This window comes from Artemia sp. Qi Xiang Cuo, chromosome 6 (assembly GCF_049724085.1).
Source record: "Artemia sp. Qi Xiang Cuo chromosome 6, ASM4972408v1, whole genome shotgun sequence".
NCBI lineage: Eukaryota > Metazoa > Arthropoda > Branchiopoda > Anostraca > Artemiidae > Artemia > Artemia sp. Qi Xiang Cuo.
The window spans coordinates 53260593-53280104 of NC_142799.1; the positions used below are offsets into that span (position 1 = coordinate 53260593).

At 35.9% G+C, this 19512-nt stretch overlaps 1 protein-coding gene across 5 annotated transcripts in view; it reads right to left on the bottom strand.

Moving 5' to 3' along the window:
* unc79 (UNC-79 domain-containing protein) overlaps positions 1-19512 on the bottom strand; it is a 230690-nt gene that overhangs the window by 153602 nt on the left and 57576 nt on the right. For all 5 annotated transcript variants that reach the window (XM_089090820.1, XM_089090822.1, XM_089090821.1 and 2 more), the window contains 4 exons: positions 9584-9798; positions 5373-5620; positions 2905-3046; positions 1101-1277 (listed from right to left, as the gene is read on the bottom strand). In XM_089090820.1, coding sequence (XP_088946946.1) covers positions 1101-1277; positions 2905-3046; positions 5373-5620; positions 9584-9798 — 782 coding nt within the window. The remainder of the gene's footprint in view (positions 1-1100; positions 1278-2904; positions 3047-5372; positions 5621-9583; positions 9799-19512) is intronic.

A 19512-nucleotide genomic window follows, 5' to 3' on the forward strand; every position in this document is an offset into this window, starting at 1 on the left:
AAAAATTCAACCTAAAAGTAACTTGAAAACACTTACTACAAGAATAATGGATGTTAGCACAAAAGAAAATATTAAATTTTAACTAGGTTCATAATACGACTTTTCTTAGTAGTACTAAAGAGTTGGGACAGAATTGATAGTCAATCGAAGCAAAATTTATAAGCCTTAAAAATAGTTAAAATTTATGAGCCAACCGTAAAAATTTAAAACCACAATATCTACATAGTAAATAAAAAAAAAACCGCCAAAATCTAGAAATAAGAAAAAATTTAAACAAGAACAGACATTTTTGGTGTCCAGAGCAAGAAAAGACTAAGAAATTGCTTATTTTTCTATGTTTTAATATTATACAGTAAAGTAAAGGAAGCTATATAGTTTATACAGTAAAGAAAACTCTAAAAATGCAACTTATATATCGACAGATGCATATTTAAACAGGTTTATTTATCAAAGATTTTTGTCCTTAAAAATTTCACCCACCAGCATGTTTTTTTTTTGTTTTTGTTTTTTTTAAATTGATATATTCTATTACCAAAAACTTCATAACTTCATATTGAGGTCTTGTCATTCAAAAATAGGCCCCCAATGTTTCATAATTTTGAAGATTTATATGGCTGTGCACTTTTCCACTAAGCCAATTAAAACAATCCGATTTTATTTTCACTGTCCTTGGTACTTCGGTATTAAAGCCCTATATGAGTAAAGAAACTCAAGGAATATTAAAGGATTTAATGCTTTAAGAAACTCTCAGACGACACAATAAAGAAAGATCTAAGGATTTTTTTAAGAATAGAAAAAGGTAATTTTCAGGTTCAAAACAAGATGATCACCAGATAATATCGATCATAGGATAAACATTTTAAAAATTTTTTTAACTTAACACATGACAGCGCATTTGTCGATGTAAGTACCTACATTTATCCGTACATACATATATGCTGTCCATAGAACATAATTCTGCAAATCTAATAAATTTTTCAAATTAGCTTTTTTGCAGATTCTTAGTGTAGCAAAAGGATGAACAAAAACTATGATTTTGTATTACAAAAAAAAACTGATAGAGTGAAATTGAATAACTCCGTGCAGAATCCCACACTTACCCTAAAATATTTTTGATATCTACAATTTCTGGACTTCCAATGATTTCTTCAATCGATGATATCCATTCAGGCATGACAGTGTCCCATATTTCAGCATTAATTATCTCATACGGAACCAATGAAAAAAGTCGATCAATTCCTTCTTTGACTCGAACAGCTTTTGAGGCAAGCAACTCCCTTCAAAAGAAGACAAACTTTATTTTAAAAATACCACATGAAAATCTAAGGGAAGTGGCAGTGACTTTGAAACAGCGACAGACACTTGGGCAATAAAAACAAATACAATGAATATCATAAGATAATTAACATACTGAAGAAAATAACAGTAAAAGCAAGGACGATTAACATTATTCCTGCACCCAAGGCCGTATCTAGGGGGATTTTGGGGGCTTTAACACCCCCCCCCACCACCAAATTTTTTGTCCGACTGGTAAAAACATAACAAATGCATATACAGAAATTGTGATGCATTTTGTAAGTTTTTTTTATAAAACCCTCATCCCTGAAAAGTACCCCCCCCCCGAACGAAAATTCTCGCTAAGGCCTTGCCTACACCGTTCTATTTTTGTAACACAATTGCAACACTTTCCCAGTGTGCTCAAGTTGTCACACTATAAAACTTAACATAAACCCAAAATCCACAGATTAACAAGAGAGAAATTTTAAAGTGATTAAAAGGTGTAAACGCAATGGAACAAATAATACGATACATCATGCAAAAAAAATAAGCTGTTTATCAACAAACAAATAAAGAAATAAAGAATACAAGTACAGTTTTCTCTATCCTCTATACATCTGTATAGAGAAAAACTGTCACATATTTTTTCCTACAACAATACTAGACACAAATCTAAACCAAGAATGTATTTCCTTTTTCAATTTTCCAATAATCTTTTCTAATAAAATAAAGCAATTTAGAACGTCAATGACCACCGACAAGTTTATCCCAAATCTTGAAAACACTTATCGATGTCTCCATCTCACCAAAATAAACCTAAATACTCATTTCAAGTCACAAATTACATTCCTTAGTCATAGAAGATACCTTCCGTTCGTGTACAGAAATTAAACTGAATAATCAAGACAAACTGATATTTGAAAGCATATTTGATTATTTTTTGCTTTATGTAGTGGAAAGATATAGTGGATTGCTATAATTTCTAGTAATACTTCCTTTTGTGCCTGATTATTTTCAATTAAGCGAGGTTTCACTTGAGATATGGTTCAATTTTGAATATTTTTGTTTCATGCTTCAAATCTGAATTGCCTCAGGGCTGAACATTTTGTCGGCCAATTTACTAATGAGCTAATGTAGCCCTCTTCGAATTCCATCTTTGCCTTTTCCAATTTGATATTCAGAGCCCAGTGCTAATGTAACTCTATTCGAATTCGCGATCTTCCCGTCTTCAAACATAATATTCAGATTCCCGTGCTAAACACTGTGAAAACTAAAGCAAACTTCACTATAAACTCCCCCTGAAAAACATTCCACCAAAGATCCTGCAGGAAAAAAAGCTGCGAGAACTTCGCAGCATTCACAGACTAGATCAGTGCCAAAATCAAATGTCAATAAATATTAGCAATACTGCAGCTAATCTAACAGCTGTTTAAAAATAATGTAAAGGAGCGATTAAACATTGAAAACGCAGGGCTGACCTTTCAAAATCATATTTTGAGCAAAATTAACTTTTCTTAGGAAAGACTGTTTACTTGAACTTAAGGAAAAATCCACTACAATGCATCTTCTCCCACCAAGCCATTTCCATGACTCCCTGTACAAATAATCTTATAAAAAAAAAGTTACCATGAGCCTCCTATTCTCGCATAATCTGGTGCCTGCGGTAAAAGACATGTCATAACAAGGTTTTGATGTGTTTCCAATAGCTTCAACACCCAATGATGAAGAATCTCGGACTTCAGTTTTTCAAGTAAACTTCCAACTTGATCTAAAAGAAAGTTATGACGGATTTACCAAAACAAGCGCAAGAGTAGCAAATGTATTTATTATAAATTTTGAGGTTAGGAAATGGAGGTGCCAAAAAAAGGGAGGTTAGACAAACATTTTCCTCTGGGTGGTTTTGGAGGAATGGGTAGAAATCCTATTAAGGGTGAAGAATATTTCAGATATAAAGAATTTGAGTAGGTTTATTAATCTAAACATGCATGGGCGCCCATATGGGGGGGCAGGGGGGGGGCCGTACCGCCCCCCCTGCCTGAATGATATTGCATTATTTGTATATTTTTGTTCTGATGTTTATATTATATAGAATTAAAAGTGCCAATTAGACGAGGTTTGCCCCCCCCCCCCCTGGAATTCAGCTTATGGGCGCCCATGTAAACATGGTACATAGAGACCATATTCTTTAGGTTATTTGCTAAATCTGTATCTCAGGGTGTATTTTGTTGTTTATATATTTTGAAGTATATCTTTATCATAACATTGACCCTTTAGAGCTTCCATAATTAATAAATGCATATCCATCTATACAATAGATAACCAATGTATAGCATTAAAAGCTATAATTTGTTCTATTATAAGCTTCTTACATTGAGGGACTAAGTCTACAGAATTTCAAAACCATTTCATTTCAAGATGATAATCTACTACATCTGGTTCGATACAAACATACGTGGGAAAAATGGAAGAAAAAAGGCAGATACAACAATCATGCTCAGTTTTTTTAATTTTCGATTTTTTTTTTTTTTTTTTTTTTTTTTTTTTATTTTGGTCAAAAGTGATATTTTGCGGCACAATATAGCAGGAAAAAAGCAGCTTGGTGCGGCGCAATTCATTTCCTCACTTTTAAAAGTCAGTAGTTGATTGAACTTCTGTTCAAACGTGCACCTCGCAATATTATATTACCACTTGTTCGATACAATGACATAGGTACAAAAAAAGGAAAAAAGGAAGAAAGACGGCGGTTACCAATCCAAACATATGATTGTCCCCTTTTTTCAAGATGAAGGACTGTACACCTTTGGTGAAGGGTTTCGACATGTGACTTATCAACCGTATGCTTTTCATTTCAATTTGGTGTGACGTATAAGGATTTTTAAGCTCTTTTTAGAAATTCTCAAAATGCTCGTTTCATAATTACAAAATACCATTCACTTGAATCAGAACAAAATATGATATTTACAAATTAATGGTAATTGAGATAGTCTATTTTTAAACCCATTCTTTAAATCACGCAAAACCCTGTTCATTAGTTAGTGCTTCACTCTTTTCTAGATTGTGACTATTGCCACAACTATGACAGTAAAACTACACTTTAGCTCAGACACTATAGGTTCTGGCTTAAGGACAGGCAAAACCATACTGTTTAGCCCCAGGCAAGAGTAATCAACAGCTGTTTATGCTGTCGCTTCATATTTATCAATCCGGCCAGAGGAAAATAACATGAACAAAAAAGGGCAAAACCAAACTGTTGCTCTCGTAGCATAATTATATCATGCGGGTTTTTTCATGCTTTTACATTCGAATAGATTTTTAGGCCACTTGGACCCTAAGAAGTGATTCTTTTTTCTCCCCCCCCCCCTTTTTTTATGACCTTTAAATCTAATATTTGAAACGTTAGACTTGTGCTCAGCGAATCGAAAAAGGTTTATAAAAATTATATATGTGACTTAAGGAGCTGGAAGTTGTTGAAGGTGGTTCAGGCCCAGGGCATTCACTTAGGGATCACCAATAACGTAGATAAAAAACCATTGTATGACATTTATTTTCTTGCATTAAAAAAAAAATGGGTATTTTACGGGTTTTGATTTTGGACCTTTTTTTTTTTTTTTTTTTTTTTTCTTTCTTTTTTTTTTTTTACAGGCATAGTTATTAAACATAAATAAAAAAATTGGTTTGTAATTCTTGTCATTTGAGGTCAGATAATGCAAAAGAAAGACGGAAATAGTTTCAGAGATTCAAGACTACCCAGATAGATTACCAAGGTGGTCTTTCCGTGGGGTTTTTAACCCTATCGAGAGCCCAAATACGTCTGGTGAATTAACGTTACTCAGAGAGTGATTGAGACTTTCAGCAATCTAGAACATTTAATTTAGACTGAGGAAAAAGCCTTGCAGCTGAAATATTTGTTACATTTATGAGGTGATAAGTCATTTCTACTATCTAACCCTCTCTTATAGCCCTCGCAAATACCCTCATATACAAATAGGCATTTTTGCAATCAAATTACGATAGGAATAAAAGAGGAGTGTAGAAGGTACGGAATGATATGAAGAAATAAAATAAAAAAAAATTGAATAATAAGAATAACTAACCATCAGTTAGGTAGGCCGTGGCTTGATACCATTGAAAAAGCATTCCAACGATTCTTCCGAGTGCCCTTTGTGGTGCCTGAGTCGTAGGTGGCACAATGCTTACAAGAAGCCAAACACCATATCTGCTTATAAGTCGTCTCTCATCCAATGGCAGCCAATCAATCCTTTCACTTTCGGGAGGAATGATGATGTTACTCTGAGGATTTTTAGGTTTTTCTGATGGATGTAGCTGAGCCTCTCCAAGCAGACTAGAAGGAATTGAGACATCAATAATCAGGCATAAACAAATAAACTCATTTTTTGGGGAATGGGAAAAATTCGAAAGAACATAAAAAAAAGGGTTAATCTTATGAAATATTTGAAAAAATATGGGAAAAATTTTGATTAGTTATAGTGTACTGCATCCTTGTAGATTCCAATCACCACATTCACTCTCCACATTTGAAAATTTTTGCAAAATTTGAGGTCTGTATCAAAGCGAAGAGCATAAATCAAGGCATAATCGAACAAATTCTCAAGATATTGCTAAAAAGACACTGCAAAGTGTCTTCTTTCTTAGATCTATGTATTATTGGTGTTTCAGATTTATAGCAAACTGCCTCTTTTTTACATTAGGTGAATCAACACACATCATAAATTTATTCTGACCTTTTCTACCCATTAGTCATATTTTTTTGCAAAAGAAGTTAAAAACAAGTTACTTCCACCTCAAAGGAGATCATTCATACGACAGTGTGCGTGCAACAAATGTGTTATGTGGAGTCAAGGTTTTTTGCTCCTAAAACAAATCAATCTTAACTTACACAAACGTCTACCAAGATCAAGAGGAAATCTTGATTTCCAGGAACATCCAGATGTTTGGGGGAATGATCATTGCAGAAAAAGAATCCTGAACTTGAAAAAAAAATTGAAAAAAACATTGATGTCGTAATGGCATAAATAGAATTTTGGGGGGGGGGCAATCCAAAGAAACGTTAATTTTTTGTGTTTTGATTACATACATTTTGTAAGTTTACCTTATTGCAGCACTATTCTGTTTTACCGTATCGACCTTTTGACTGACGAATTCATATACTTCGAACTGGACTTATAAGGAGTTTCGGAAACTTATACCCAAGGGGTAAGAAACATGAAATTAGGTAATATAAAATTTCTTACTCGAACAGGAAGGATGGGGTACATAGGCAGGGAGTGCAGTTCATTATCAATAAGGAAGCTTCTAAGTCTTGTTTAGGTCGAAAAGGTATTAATAATAGGATGCTAGTGGCTCATTTTATGAGCCACTAGTGCAGGGTATTAATCATAGTAGTATATGCCCCTGTGGAACCGACTAATGAAGATAGTAGTAACTGAGATGAACTTAACTTACAATTTCAGAAACAAGTACACAGAATCCTAGGTAGTGTGGTATTTTAGTAGGAGGTTTTGATGCCCACGTCGGAAGAAATAGGGACATCCTAGCCTATCCTAGGTATCCTAGTCTAGGTAAATTTGGTATAGGAAAAGAAAACTGTAATGGTTACAGACTGCTGAAATTTTGTAGGTATAACAACCTAGTTGTAACCATAACTATAGTTATGGTTGTTATAGTTATAGTTATTATGGGTTTTAACCCATAAGTTAACATGGTATTCAAAGGATGACTAGACAGTTAACCTTATTGTATTATTGTAAACCGAAAACTGGCAGGAAAAATACAAGATACTAGGGTATATAGGAGTGTTGTTATTGATGCTAAAACTAAAGATCATCATCTAGTAGTGTCTAAGACTAATCTAAAGATGAAGTCTTCCGGGAAGCTATGAACGTTGGTAGACTCTAGGATGAGAATCTGAGAGAAACTTTCCAGAAATAGTTGAATACTAAACTGTGGGGTTTTACATTTGGTAATGTAGAAGATGGATGGAATAATTTTAGGCGCATAGTTTGTGAAGTCACTGATGGTGTCTTAGGTATAAAGGTAAAAAAGAATAAGGGAAAGAACACGGTACCGTATATGATATCTAGAAACGCAGCTAGGACTATTAGTGAAAATGATTTAAGTTTAATAGAGAGGAGGAGAGCTTATACAATAATTATTTGAGTGATAGATCATACGAAAATAAGAGGAATGTAAAGAAAGTGGAGAAAGCATTAAAATTTGAATTAAGGAGGTGTGAAATAGAGGACATGGACAAAGCTGCTGAAGATCTGGAAGATGCAGTCAGACTGTATAATAGTAAAATATTGTACTGGTGTGCTTATAAATTGAGAGGGAAAAGTGAATCTTGAACGTTCCAACAATTAGTGACAAGGAAAGAATTAAAGATGGGCAGAATAATTTGAGAACGTGCCAAACCGTGATAGAGTTACAGGAAAAGATATAGAAAAAATGAATGTTTGGGACACTTTTGATATGAAGGAAGATTTATTTTGTGAGGAAGAATTAGTGGCAGTACTAAAAGGGTTAAAAAAAATAATTAGGCCCCAGGTGCTGAGAGTGTGGTAAATGAGTTTCCTAAATATTGGGGTTACGAAGTTAGAGCTAGGTTACTGAAAATTGTGAATACGATTTTTGAGAAATGGGAAGTATCTAGAGATTTTAGGAAAACTCTAAGTAGATCCGTCTATAAGAAAGGTGAAGATGCCATAGATAAAGTTTTAAGACAAGAACAGTGTGGTTTTAGGAAGGGGAGGGAATGCGCTGACCAAATCTTCACTCTTAGATTGATAATTGAGTAGTTCCTGAGTCATCTAACCCCTTTAGTCCTCATTTTTATAGATTATGGCAAGGCATTTAATTCAGCTGCTAAAAGAGCTTTGGGGAAGGTCCTATCCTTGTATGGTATATCAGATAAACATTTTCTTGTGCTATGCAAGAGATTAGCATTGCTGCGGTTAAGATAGGAAATGAGGCTAATCGCTGGTCTCGAATTAGATCAGGAATTAAGCAGGGTGACGTCCTATCCCTACTTACATGAATTAGCTTGATGGACAGCAAACCTATTCTGCTTAGCAGGTTCCTAAATTTAAGTAGGACTTTGGTAATGCGAGCAAGGTTCAGTTGTAAGAGGGTTTCATTTTTGGTCAAATGCAGCAGGAAATATCACGAGGCATTTTAAATATTTCTGAAATGATATGAGATTCAGAATTTAGACGGTAGATGAGTTTCAGGAAAAGGATCGATTAAAAATCATTACTAAGGCCAAAATAGATTTTAAACAGCAATTTTTTTTTAACGAAGACAGAGTTAAGTAAAGTAAAACGTTTCAAATTACAAGAATTTTATCGTTTGCTATCGTCCCTCTTCCTTGTCGTTATCATCTAAACCCAAAGAACGCTCCTCACTAAAATTGAGCTTTGGTGCCAAGGTCGCTGCTCCTTTGGATCTAAAGTCGGGACAGCAGCTTATTCACCACGGTACCTTTCAAAACCAATAAACACAATAGATGGCATTGAAAGTACCTCCCTGTATATAAGGTAGAGGAACCATCGACAGTTACTGCCAAAAATGGTTTGATTCTCATGAAATGACATTTTTGGTTCGTAGGAGGGGGGGAGTGGCAGGTAATACACCAACAGAGATATGTCCCCTATTTCCTTATTTATATACAATTGACTAATGTTTTCACAGAGTAACGTTTTTAGCAAATAATGATTTTACTAGCAACATGTAAACACGGAGGCGCTATAAGGCAATCTATATTATTTTGTTGGAGCAAAATTAAAAATTGGTATCCCTGTTTTTATATGCCTTTCCGTTCCTTGAGTGCCAAAATTAAAGCGGGGCAGCAAGCTGCTGCACCATTTTTAGATCCAAAAAGTCCCAACCCGGTAACAAAGTCAACTTACCATCAAACACTTGCCCAGGTACCATTAAAGAGCTCACTTGTATATTTCAATTGACTTTTTTCACTTTTATTTTTTCTTTTTGTTACTATCTTTTTGTAATTCATCACATTATATTGCTTCATTTTTTCTTTTTGTAACTCATCTTCTTTAAATCTATTTTTGGCACTACCAGCCTTGAAATAAAATCAATATTGGTCTTGACATTAATAGAAATGGCTTATGAAAAAAAAACAACTGTAACCCAAAAAGGTTTCGCTGTCTTTGTAAAGAATTGTTGGTTGAACTGTGTAAGTTTCATCAGACAAAAAAAAATCTTATCGCTTCCAAATACGATGTCTTTTCTTCAAAAAAAAAGAAAAAAAGTGAATTTTAGATCTTACCTGATTACGGATTCGATAACATACGACTGGGTTTCTGGGTCTAAATCCCAAACACTTGGCAACACTGTATGCACAACATGGTCAGCCCCTCTTCTATCATTGTGGCGAATATTATGGCACTGGAGACAATACCTCAATGGTCTGTTCGTATTGTACAGGGCACATTCTGGAGAAAAACATGTAAAAAGAGCTAGCTTTTCTGTGGAGCGACAATTCTGAAAAAAAATTGTTTCTAATAATCTTTATTCCTTTAATGACCTAGTGGAGCTTGCAGCCAAAGGAATAGCAAAAAATAAAAAAATATCCACCGATGAGGTCAGGGCCTCATGTGATGAAGTATATCGATCTTTAAAAAAAAAAAAAAAAAAAAAAAAAAAAAAAAGCACGTGATTTAGCTGAGCAAAACGGCCGTGTTCGTGAGCGTGATAAACACATCACACTCGCAAATGGAGTTGATATAACAACTCCATTCAGTGGTCATATTTATATGTGTATGTTCGTGGTATTTTAGCCACCAGTGTTATACCGGTAGGCCACAGTGCCACTGGCGTGGTAATATACGGGTGTCACCACTTATTGGAGGGTAAAGCCCCACCCCCAAAATATAATGTGGTGCCGAGTCTACCATACCGGTTCTGCAAATATCGGGTTTGGTACTACCCTATTAACAGTATACCCTGTCCCAGGGTATGAGAACGCGATCGAGTGGTCAAATGGCCACTTTCTAAAGCCAAGTTTACCCGTCTTGGGTTACGGCTAGAAAATCTCTAACTCTCTCCTTGGGGGTAACAAACCACCCTGTCAATATAATACTGTCGGTACCTCATAGCTCTATTCCTACCCTGCCTGGGTTACGGAAACTAGTACACAGTTTGTAGAAAATACCTTACTTGTATTCTTCCAAAAGGGTCACAATAATCACACAAAAATATATCTCCCCGAACAGGGTCTAAACGCAGACTAAAAATATATAACAATAATAGGTGCAGCAACTGTTCATAGGGGTGGACCTTCGCTTGACCCAGCCAATCATCTCCATCCCCAATCAAACCCAATTCTACCTCTTAGGTTTATCTTTCAATGACTCCAAATCAGGAAGTACCAAAATAGAACTTAATTCAAAGCTTACTTATTGCGACGCCTCAAACTTAGCAACGAGAATTTAACCTGTCTTTTGAAATTATACTATAAGCAAATGTAATTAAGAAAACGAAAACAGGTCATTTATCTAAAAGGAAAAGAAGCAGAGGGGGAACCCCAACACCTCTCCCCGTAAGATAAATGACCGCCCATGCGCTACCTTGGTCCACCCTTACAAACATAAACACATAACTTCAACTTTACAAAATCCATTTACCTTCTCTCTTCCACCAGTGTCTGTGCTACTACTTCCACCGCTTGGCTCTGGATCGGTCGTCATCGACACGTCTCTACTGTAGGACCACCATGGTCTAAATCGTATAGCATCCGCATTAGGTTTTGAAAGTTGAAGTCCCCAAGATTCGTAGGACAATGATTGTACGCAGCACAAACAAAAACAAAAAAAAATTTCTCGCTCTCACGAATTTACATTTGAAAGGAGCAGAGAATCAGTTTCTGGCACATATGAGGATGCCAGCCATCATGAAAAATTGGCTGTACTAGCCTCTTAATTTCCATCTGTGGAAACAACCCCACATCTCAATAAAAAAGTAAATTACCCCTTGGGATAATTTCAAATAATCTAAGGCCGAAAATGCAATGGCCTGTGAAAACGATACGGGTACTGGGAATGAAGTAAAATTTTGGGCGAACCATTAATCGCCTTTTTTCTGGGTTCCCTCCCCTGGGATAATTAAATGAAGAATATACGTTGATGCTAATTGCAGATAAAACTTGGATACATCTCCCACTGAATACAATTTGCCGGAAATAATTGTCGGTTCCCATGAAGAATAACAACTATGAATTGGGTTACTGGACAAAGGTTTGGGTGAAGTATGAAGTGACTGGGAGAGAGTATCCCCCAAGGACTCCAGATCAGAGAGGCAAAATCTTGGTAAAGGGATCACAACTTGTCCGCCAGTTGTGCATAGAGGAAAAGGGCTATCTTACGCGACTTCCCGCAAAAGATCTTCCCTAAGGGATTCCTCCCCCTCATAAAGGATTGACATATCTTTTGAGTTGATAATACCAATCTCAGATTCCTTTCCAAGTTTTTACAATCCGACTCGACATTCATTATCTCCCAACTTTCCCCCAATCCGTTGTAGGTCATTCATCTCTATTTTGTAACCATCTTGTTTTATTCCCCATGGGTCTTTGACCTCTTTTTCCCTCCTATTATTGATGGTATCAAGGCACAACCCGTCAAACTTATTTTATTATTCTCTATTTCATTCATTTTTCCAAGGCAAAGCCCATCCGACTTTTTCTGTTCCAAGCACCTACCAGCCGAATCTCAAAATTTTGTCTCTTTTTTACCCTCCTCTTTTCGTCTCTACATATATCAATTTTGTTATTCGCACAAAATACTAAATCATCGTTAAATCTGATTTGGACTCCAGTGTCCACCATCTTTGACTGCATAACTTCATTGTAGCTCCGTTTAATATTTCTTGTCTCTCTTTTAGTCTTCTTTATTCTTACCGCCGAAACAAATAGTTCATTATCAAATGGGAACTGCATTCCGACATTTGGTTTTTCATATTGTACTAAATTTTCCCGAACTTTGCGAGGAAAGGCGCGTACAATAAATTTCGTCTCCTTATTCTCTGGTACAATCAGCGCTTCAGTTTGGCCTGCACTTGTTAGCGTCTCATATTCATTAAAATTGTTCTCAAGTTTTCCATTTTTTGGAAATTTTCCCGAAAAATCATTCTCGCGCGTCTTATTTTCAAAACTTTGTGGTCTTTTTCCTTCCACATCACATTTTTGTAGATCATCAACATTTTGAACACGCGTATCAACTATATCATTTTTCCGACCGGGTGGCACAGCCTCCCAATTTGTTTTATGGGCCGGTCCACCTCCCCGCCTTGTCAATGAAGAAGCATATTCTCCCGTCGTAGTGTAATTTTGTAATTTTCCCACTGTTAAAGAAGTCGCTTTTAACGATAGGAGATTTCCGATATCTCCAAAGTCTCCTCCTACTAAAACATCCACTGGTAGCGTAGGTACTAAGCCTACTCTTATCGTTTTTCTCTCGACCGTACCGTCCTTCTTTGCAATTTCTATTCTTACCCAAGCAGACGGGCATGGGTGCTTGTCTCCATAATAACATAATGTTGTAATCTTATTTTATGGTCAATATCTGTTCTATTAATTTAGGCCAGTTTGCACATAGGTTTGGTCACTGCAGGAATCAATTGTCATTTCGACTAATTCCCCGTTCAATTTTCCGTATATTTTATGCGACTGCAAATGCATAATTTTTTCCTTATTATGGGTCATGGCCCAGGCTGTCGTTTTATGTGGTTTTTGGTCATGTTTACTGGGGCAGTTTCTTGCAAAATACTCTCAATATTGAAATATGTCTGTCTCCTCAACTTCCTCTCTTATTTCGGTCCACCTGTTTACCATTTCCGCCATTTCTTCGCTTGTTTTTGGGTTTTTTTCTTCCAAATATATTTTCAATTCTCTGTGGGTATTTTCTAAAAATTGTTCCATTAATGTTTTATCTATTATTTCCTTTATCTTTTCTTTTATTTCTTCGGGGTCTTCTAACATTCTGTAGTTTTCTAACTCTAGCCATTTTAAACACATATCCTTCAATTTGTACCCGAATTCTTTATAAGTTTCGTTGTCTCGTTTTCTTTCGCTTTTAAATCTCCTTTGAAAGTGCTCGGGGGAGAGTTGAAACTTTTCAAAAATGGCTCGTTTAAGTCTTTCAAAATCTATTGAGTAGTCCATTGGTAATGCTTTATAGGCAATTTGTGCTTTGCAGTTAAGGAGGGGCTGTATTCTTGTCACCCAATTTTCTCTCGGTAATCCAATTAATTCCGCCGTTTTTTCAAAATTGTATATGTATAAATGTACATCTTCATTTTCTTTCATTGGTTGAAGGTTTACTGCCTGCATTACCTCTACTGTAGGCGATTTCTGATGCTCCTGGGAATTTTTCCCTGCAATTATTTGCATTAGTTCTCTTCTATCCTCTCTATCAGCCTCTTCCTTTCGTTCTCTATCTATTCTAATCTTCTCTTCTCTCTGCTCTCTAGCTATCCTCTCTGTCTCTCTTTCTTGTCTATCTTTCTCTCTTTCTTGTCTATCTCTCTCTCTCTCTCTTTCTTTCTCCATGAAACTTAATAGTTGTTGTGTCATATCTATTTGAGTTTTTTTTCACGAGCTCCTGCTGGATCTCAATTCAATACTGCTCCTCCTACTTGGACTACTTTGATTTCACCTGTCATTATTTATTCGTAATTCATTTTCTGAATCTGTTCGTTCTCTATACGTATTGTCTCTTTCTTTATAGGCTACTCTAGCCCTTTCGTCCTCTTTTCTATTTTTTCTAATTTCATCTTTCTCAGCCTGCATTTTTTCCTTATATTCTCAGTGCTCTCCCTCAAAGGCCTCCATAGTAGCCTTTCTTTCTATTTTCCTACTTGGTCTATGGGCTTCACTGGCCTTTCTCGGTCTTGAGTTAATCTCATCCGTGTTCGATATAATATCAAAATTTCGATAACTGAAATTACCTCTTCAGTCTAAATGATAATTCTTTTATCCATGTAACTTCCCGTCTCTCATGAAAAACTGCTGTGAGTCAATTTCTGCACACTAATTAGGTGTGTGATATATTGATTCGTAAATTTTTCAATTATGATCTAACAAGGCATAGCCCATGATAGATCTTCATAATTCTATTAATTGATTCCGTATTATTTTTTTCTCTTTATATGTAACCACAATAGGCTACTATCACTATGTAGGATAACTCAACTAGTCTCTTCAAAAACGCGGAATTCTTTTACTATCAGGTCTACTGATAGCTCCTTTTCTTGCTGCCACCAATGTTCGTGGTATTTTTAGTTACCACGAACATTTTTCTGGGTCTTGTCCCCTAAAATAATTGAATGAATAATGCTCGGCGATGAGGGATGAAGATAATATTGAAGACAGGAAAGACAAGGCTTCAGTAAAGAAACAGGGGTGGAACCCCAACAGTGTAGAAATGGTAAATTGAGTTAGGCATCATTGAACAGAACTGATTTACTAAAGACAAGACGGTCGTGTTCGTGAGCGTGATAAACACATCACCCTCGCAAATGGAGTTGATATAACAACCCCATTCAGTGGTCATATTTATATGTGTAGAAATGGTAAATTGAGTTAGGCATCATTGAACAGAACTGATTGATTAAAGACAAGACAAGTGAGCGGAATCAGTTGCAGTATGCCAGAACGAGTGTTTTTGTGCAAACAGAGGCTCGGTGCCCGAATAATTCAACTTCAGATACTATTAAAATAATTGGTTCCTCATTAAATAGCTATTAGTGTCGTAGAAACTAGCCTAAAACTAAAGAAACAAGTTATTAAATTCGCTGATTCCATAAGATGTACTTACAAGATGCCTTAAATTAAAATAAGTTAATTTAAAAAAGAATTTTAATTTTATTTAATTTTTTAATCTAAGATTATTAAACTAAATTTAATTTTTAAATAGAATTAAATTTAAATTAGATTAAAATTAGATAAAATGATATTGAAATGACTACTGATATTGAACCGTCTCATCAATTTTCGAGTTTCTTTTAATACTTCTATCTCAATGCATTCCAAATCTTGGTGCTTCAAGTCCATTTTCCTTTTCACCTCATTCAAACTGACTTTCATTTTGTTTTAATTCCTTCAGGTGCATTCTAGTAAAAATCGTTAGCAAAATTTCTAATTGAATCCCAACGACATGCCTAAACATCAATACTGGTGCAAGATTTAACGAACTATAATACTGGTATAATACTGAAAAAAAATAATACTGGTGCAAGATTTACCGAACGAGCGAGTAGTGATATAAATAAGAGGGAGAGAGCTCAATGTCTCTGCTGTTGCATAGTTTGGCTGTAGAATGCTTTTTATCTCTTCTTTGATGCCGTTGTTAGCCGTTTATCAAAACTTTTGGCTATTTGATGTTAAAAAATAAATGTTTTTACTTTTATAACTTTAATAAATCAAATAATATTAACATTTTGATTACTAAATATCAGTATATGTATATTAAACTGACAATGCACATTCATTTTTACTTTTTCAGTAAAGTGCAAATTGTATTCTGACCTTGGGAACGCATGGGGGTTTGAGTCCAACTTGTGTTAAATTATGCTCTTTTGGAGTTTGAAACGGTTATTCATTGTAATTTCTTTTTTTTTTGGGTTTCGATTATTCTTAAACGCTGATTTGTGGTAGTTTTACGCTTGGTAGATTTTTCTATTTTATTTTTGCTCTTTTTTTTTAATGGAGTTCTTTACTTTTCTTTGAAAAACTTATTTTGTGGAAAAAAATTTTTTTAATTAATTTCTATTCGTTTTATATTTACACAGTGTTTTCAGGGAAGAAGAAAATAAAACTTTAAACCTTTTCGTTTTTTTTAAGTCTTTATAATTTGGCCTGCTATTTGTATGCTGGGGAAAAATTTTCAGCAATTTTTAACAACATACACCCTTTAAAGATCTTTAAAGATCTGGACACAAATAGTAGTGTTTAATTTAGTTTCATACCTCCTCTAGTTGACCTGAAATAGAAAACTTGATAACATTCACAAAAAAATCTGTCTGCTTTCTTTGATAGCTTGGATACACTGACGCTATTTTGATTTGGTTAAATTTCAAGAGCAGAACTAGGCCGAAAGTTTGAATATAATACCCTCAATCGTTCTTGGGATACTGCTGAGATGCCTTATTGGGAATTAGCATTAACACAGTGCATTTTGATTTAATCTTAAGGAAACATTCGTTTTTTAAATATAATAGGCAAATGGGAGGGTGGGCGTGGGACGAGTTAGTTGCCCTCCAATCACTTTCAACTATTGAAAAGGGCGTCAACCCTTTCTATTTTCAATCGAATGAGCCCTCTTCGAACTTCCTACGACAACTCCTTCGATACGAAGTGCCCAGGTCTAAACAAGAACAAGAAAAAATAATAATACATTATACCCACATCGATCTTTACTATAAAAAATTCAAGCCTTGCAATCACTTTTGACTATTAAAAAGGGCACTAGGCCTTCCGATTTCCAATCGAATGAGCCCTTTTTGAGTTTCTATGACAACGTTTTTTATAAACACCTTAAATGCCCCCAGGGCATAAATTACAAACCTTACCCTAAGGGCTGTTAGGGTGGTTGTCATCCTCTAAGACCTAATTTCCAGAACTTTCAACTACGTTAAACAAAATGGCTATCTTAAAATTCTGATTGGATGTCTTTGGGGAAATGGTGGGCGTGAGAGGGGCGTTAGTCACTCTCCAATCATTTTCAACTATTAGAAAAGGCACTAGCCCTTTCAATTTCCAATCTAATGAGCCCTTTTGATGTTTCTACTACAACACTTACTGTAAAAAGTTTATCTGCCCCTCGGCCACGACTTACAGTCCTGGCCTTGAGAGCTGGGGGGGGGCTGTCATTCTAAATGACCTAAGTCCCTGAAATTTCTTCAACATTGAGTAAAAGAGTGGTATGAAAATTTCTAATGGGTATGTTCGAGGGAATAGTGGGCGTGAGAGGGGGTTTAGTTACCCTCCAATCACTTTCGACTATTAAAATGGGCACTAACCCTCGCAATTTCAAATTGAATGAGCCCCTTTTGAAGTTTGTACGACAACTCTATCTATAAAAATCTTATATACCCCCAGGGCATAACTTACAACCTTTGCCCTGGAGGCTTTGGGGGGTTTGCCAACCTTAAATACATAATTTCCAGAACTTTCAACTACGTTGAACAAAATAGCTATCTCTAAACTTTGATTGAATGTTTTTGGGCAAATGGTAGGCGTGAGAGGGGGGGGGGTTAATCACTCTCCACTCGCTTTCGACAATTAAAAAGGGTAATTTCAATTTCCAATCAAATGAGCCCTTTTTGAAATTGCTACAACAACTTTCTACATAAGCCTTATATGCCTCCAGGGCATAACTTACAACCGTTGCACTGAGGGCTCTGAGGGGGATATCATCCTAAAAAACCAAATTTCCAGAACTGGATATCTCAAAATTTTGATTGGATATGTTTGGGAAACTGGTGGGCGTGAGAGGGGAGTTATTTGCCCTTCAATTACTTTCGACTATTAAAAAGGGCACTAGCCCTTTCAATGTCCAATTGAATACGCCCTTTTTGAAGTTTCTACAACATCGCTTTTTATATAAACCTTATATGCCCCCAGGGCATAACTTACAATCCTTGTCCTGAGGGTTGTGGGGGGGGGGGGGTGTCACTCTTAAAGACCTAATTTCCAAAACTTTCAACTACGTTGAATAAAATGGCTGTCTAAAAATTTTGATTGTATGTGTATGGGGAAAAATTGGGCGTGAGAGGGGGGTTAGCTGCCCTCAAATCTCTTTCGACTATTAAACAGGGCACTAGCCCATTGAATTTCCAATCGAATGAGCCCTTTCCAAGTTCCTACAACAAACATTTCAATATAGACCTTATACGCCCCCAGGGAATTACTTTGACCCCTTGCCTTGGAAACTGTGTGGAAAGTGTGCTGCTCAAATGCATACTTTCCAGAACTTCAAACTGCGGAAGAAAAAATGACTATTTCAAAATTTTGATTGGATATTTTTGGGGAAATGGTGGGTGTGGAAGGGGTGTTAGTTGCCTTCCAATCATTTTAGATAATTAAAAAGGGTACTAACCATTTGAATTCCCAATCGAATGAGCCCTTTTTGAAGTTTCTACGACAGCGCGTTCTATAAAAACTTTATATGCCCCCAGGGTATAACTTACAACCCTTGCCCTGAGGGCTGTGGGGGGGGGGTGTCATGCTGAAAGCCCTATTTTACTGGACTTTCTACTCTGTTGAACAAAAGGGTTATCTCAAAATTTTGTTTGGATGTGTTTGGGGAAAAGGTGGGCGTGACAGGGGTGTTAGTTGTCCTCCAATCACTTCCGACTATTCAAAAGTGCACTAGCCCTTTGAATGTCCAATCAAATGAGCCTTTTTTGAAGTTTCTACGACAACGCTTTCTATAAAAACCTTACATGCCCCCATGGCATAAGTTGCAACCCTTGCCCTGAGAAATGTGGGGGAGTGTCCTCCCCAAAAACCTAATTTCTATCTGGAAATCAACTACGCTGAACAAAATGGTTATCTCAAAATTTTGATTGGACGTTTTTCGGGAAATAATGGGCGTGGAAGCGTTAGTTGCCTTCCAATCACTTTTGAATATTAAAAAGGGCACAAGCCACTCCAATTTCCAATCGAATGAGCACTTTTCGAAGTTTCTATGACAACTCCTTCGATACGAAGTGCCCTGGTATGGAAAAAGAAGAAAACGAAAAATTAAATAATGCATTGTGCCAACATCGTTCTTTACTTAGGCAGCGCTATTGCGCTGCCTATGAAACTCTAGAGGATATTTAGCTGCATAATCGGAAAATATTAAGAGACATTATCTGTTTGCAATTAATAAATCACATTCTTGAAGATTAATAAATTATACACTTTTGCATCTAGACATTATTAATTATACAACTACCTTAGTAACAAACAGTATGTCCTTATGGAAGTCGGTCAGTTTCTTGGACACCTTGGACACCTTTATAACTAAGAATAGAGGTTACAGGGAAGATATAGAAATTAGAATTGTAATAGCTCACGTAGTTTTCTCTTAACTTAGGAATGGATGAAGTACAAAAACATCCAAGCCAGATTGGTATTTGACGAAACAGTGACAGGTATGCTACACACGGTGCAGAAACCTGAGCATAAAGAAAGAAGTGGAATATATGATAAAT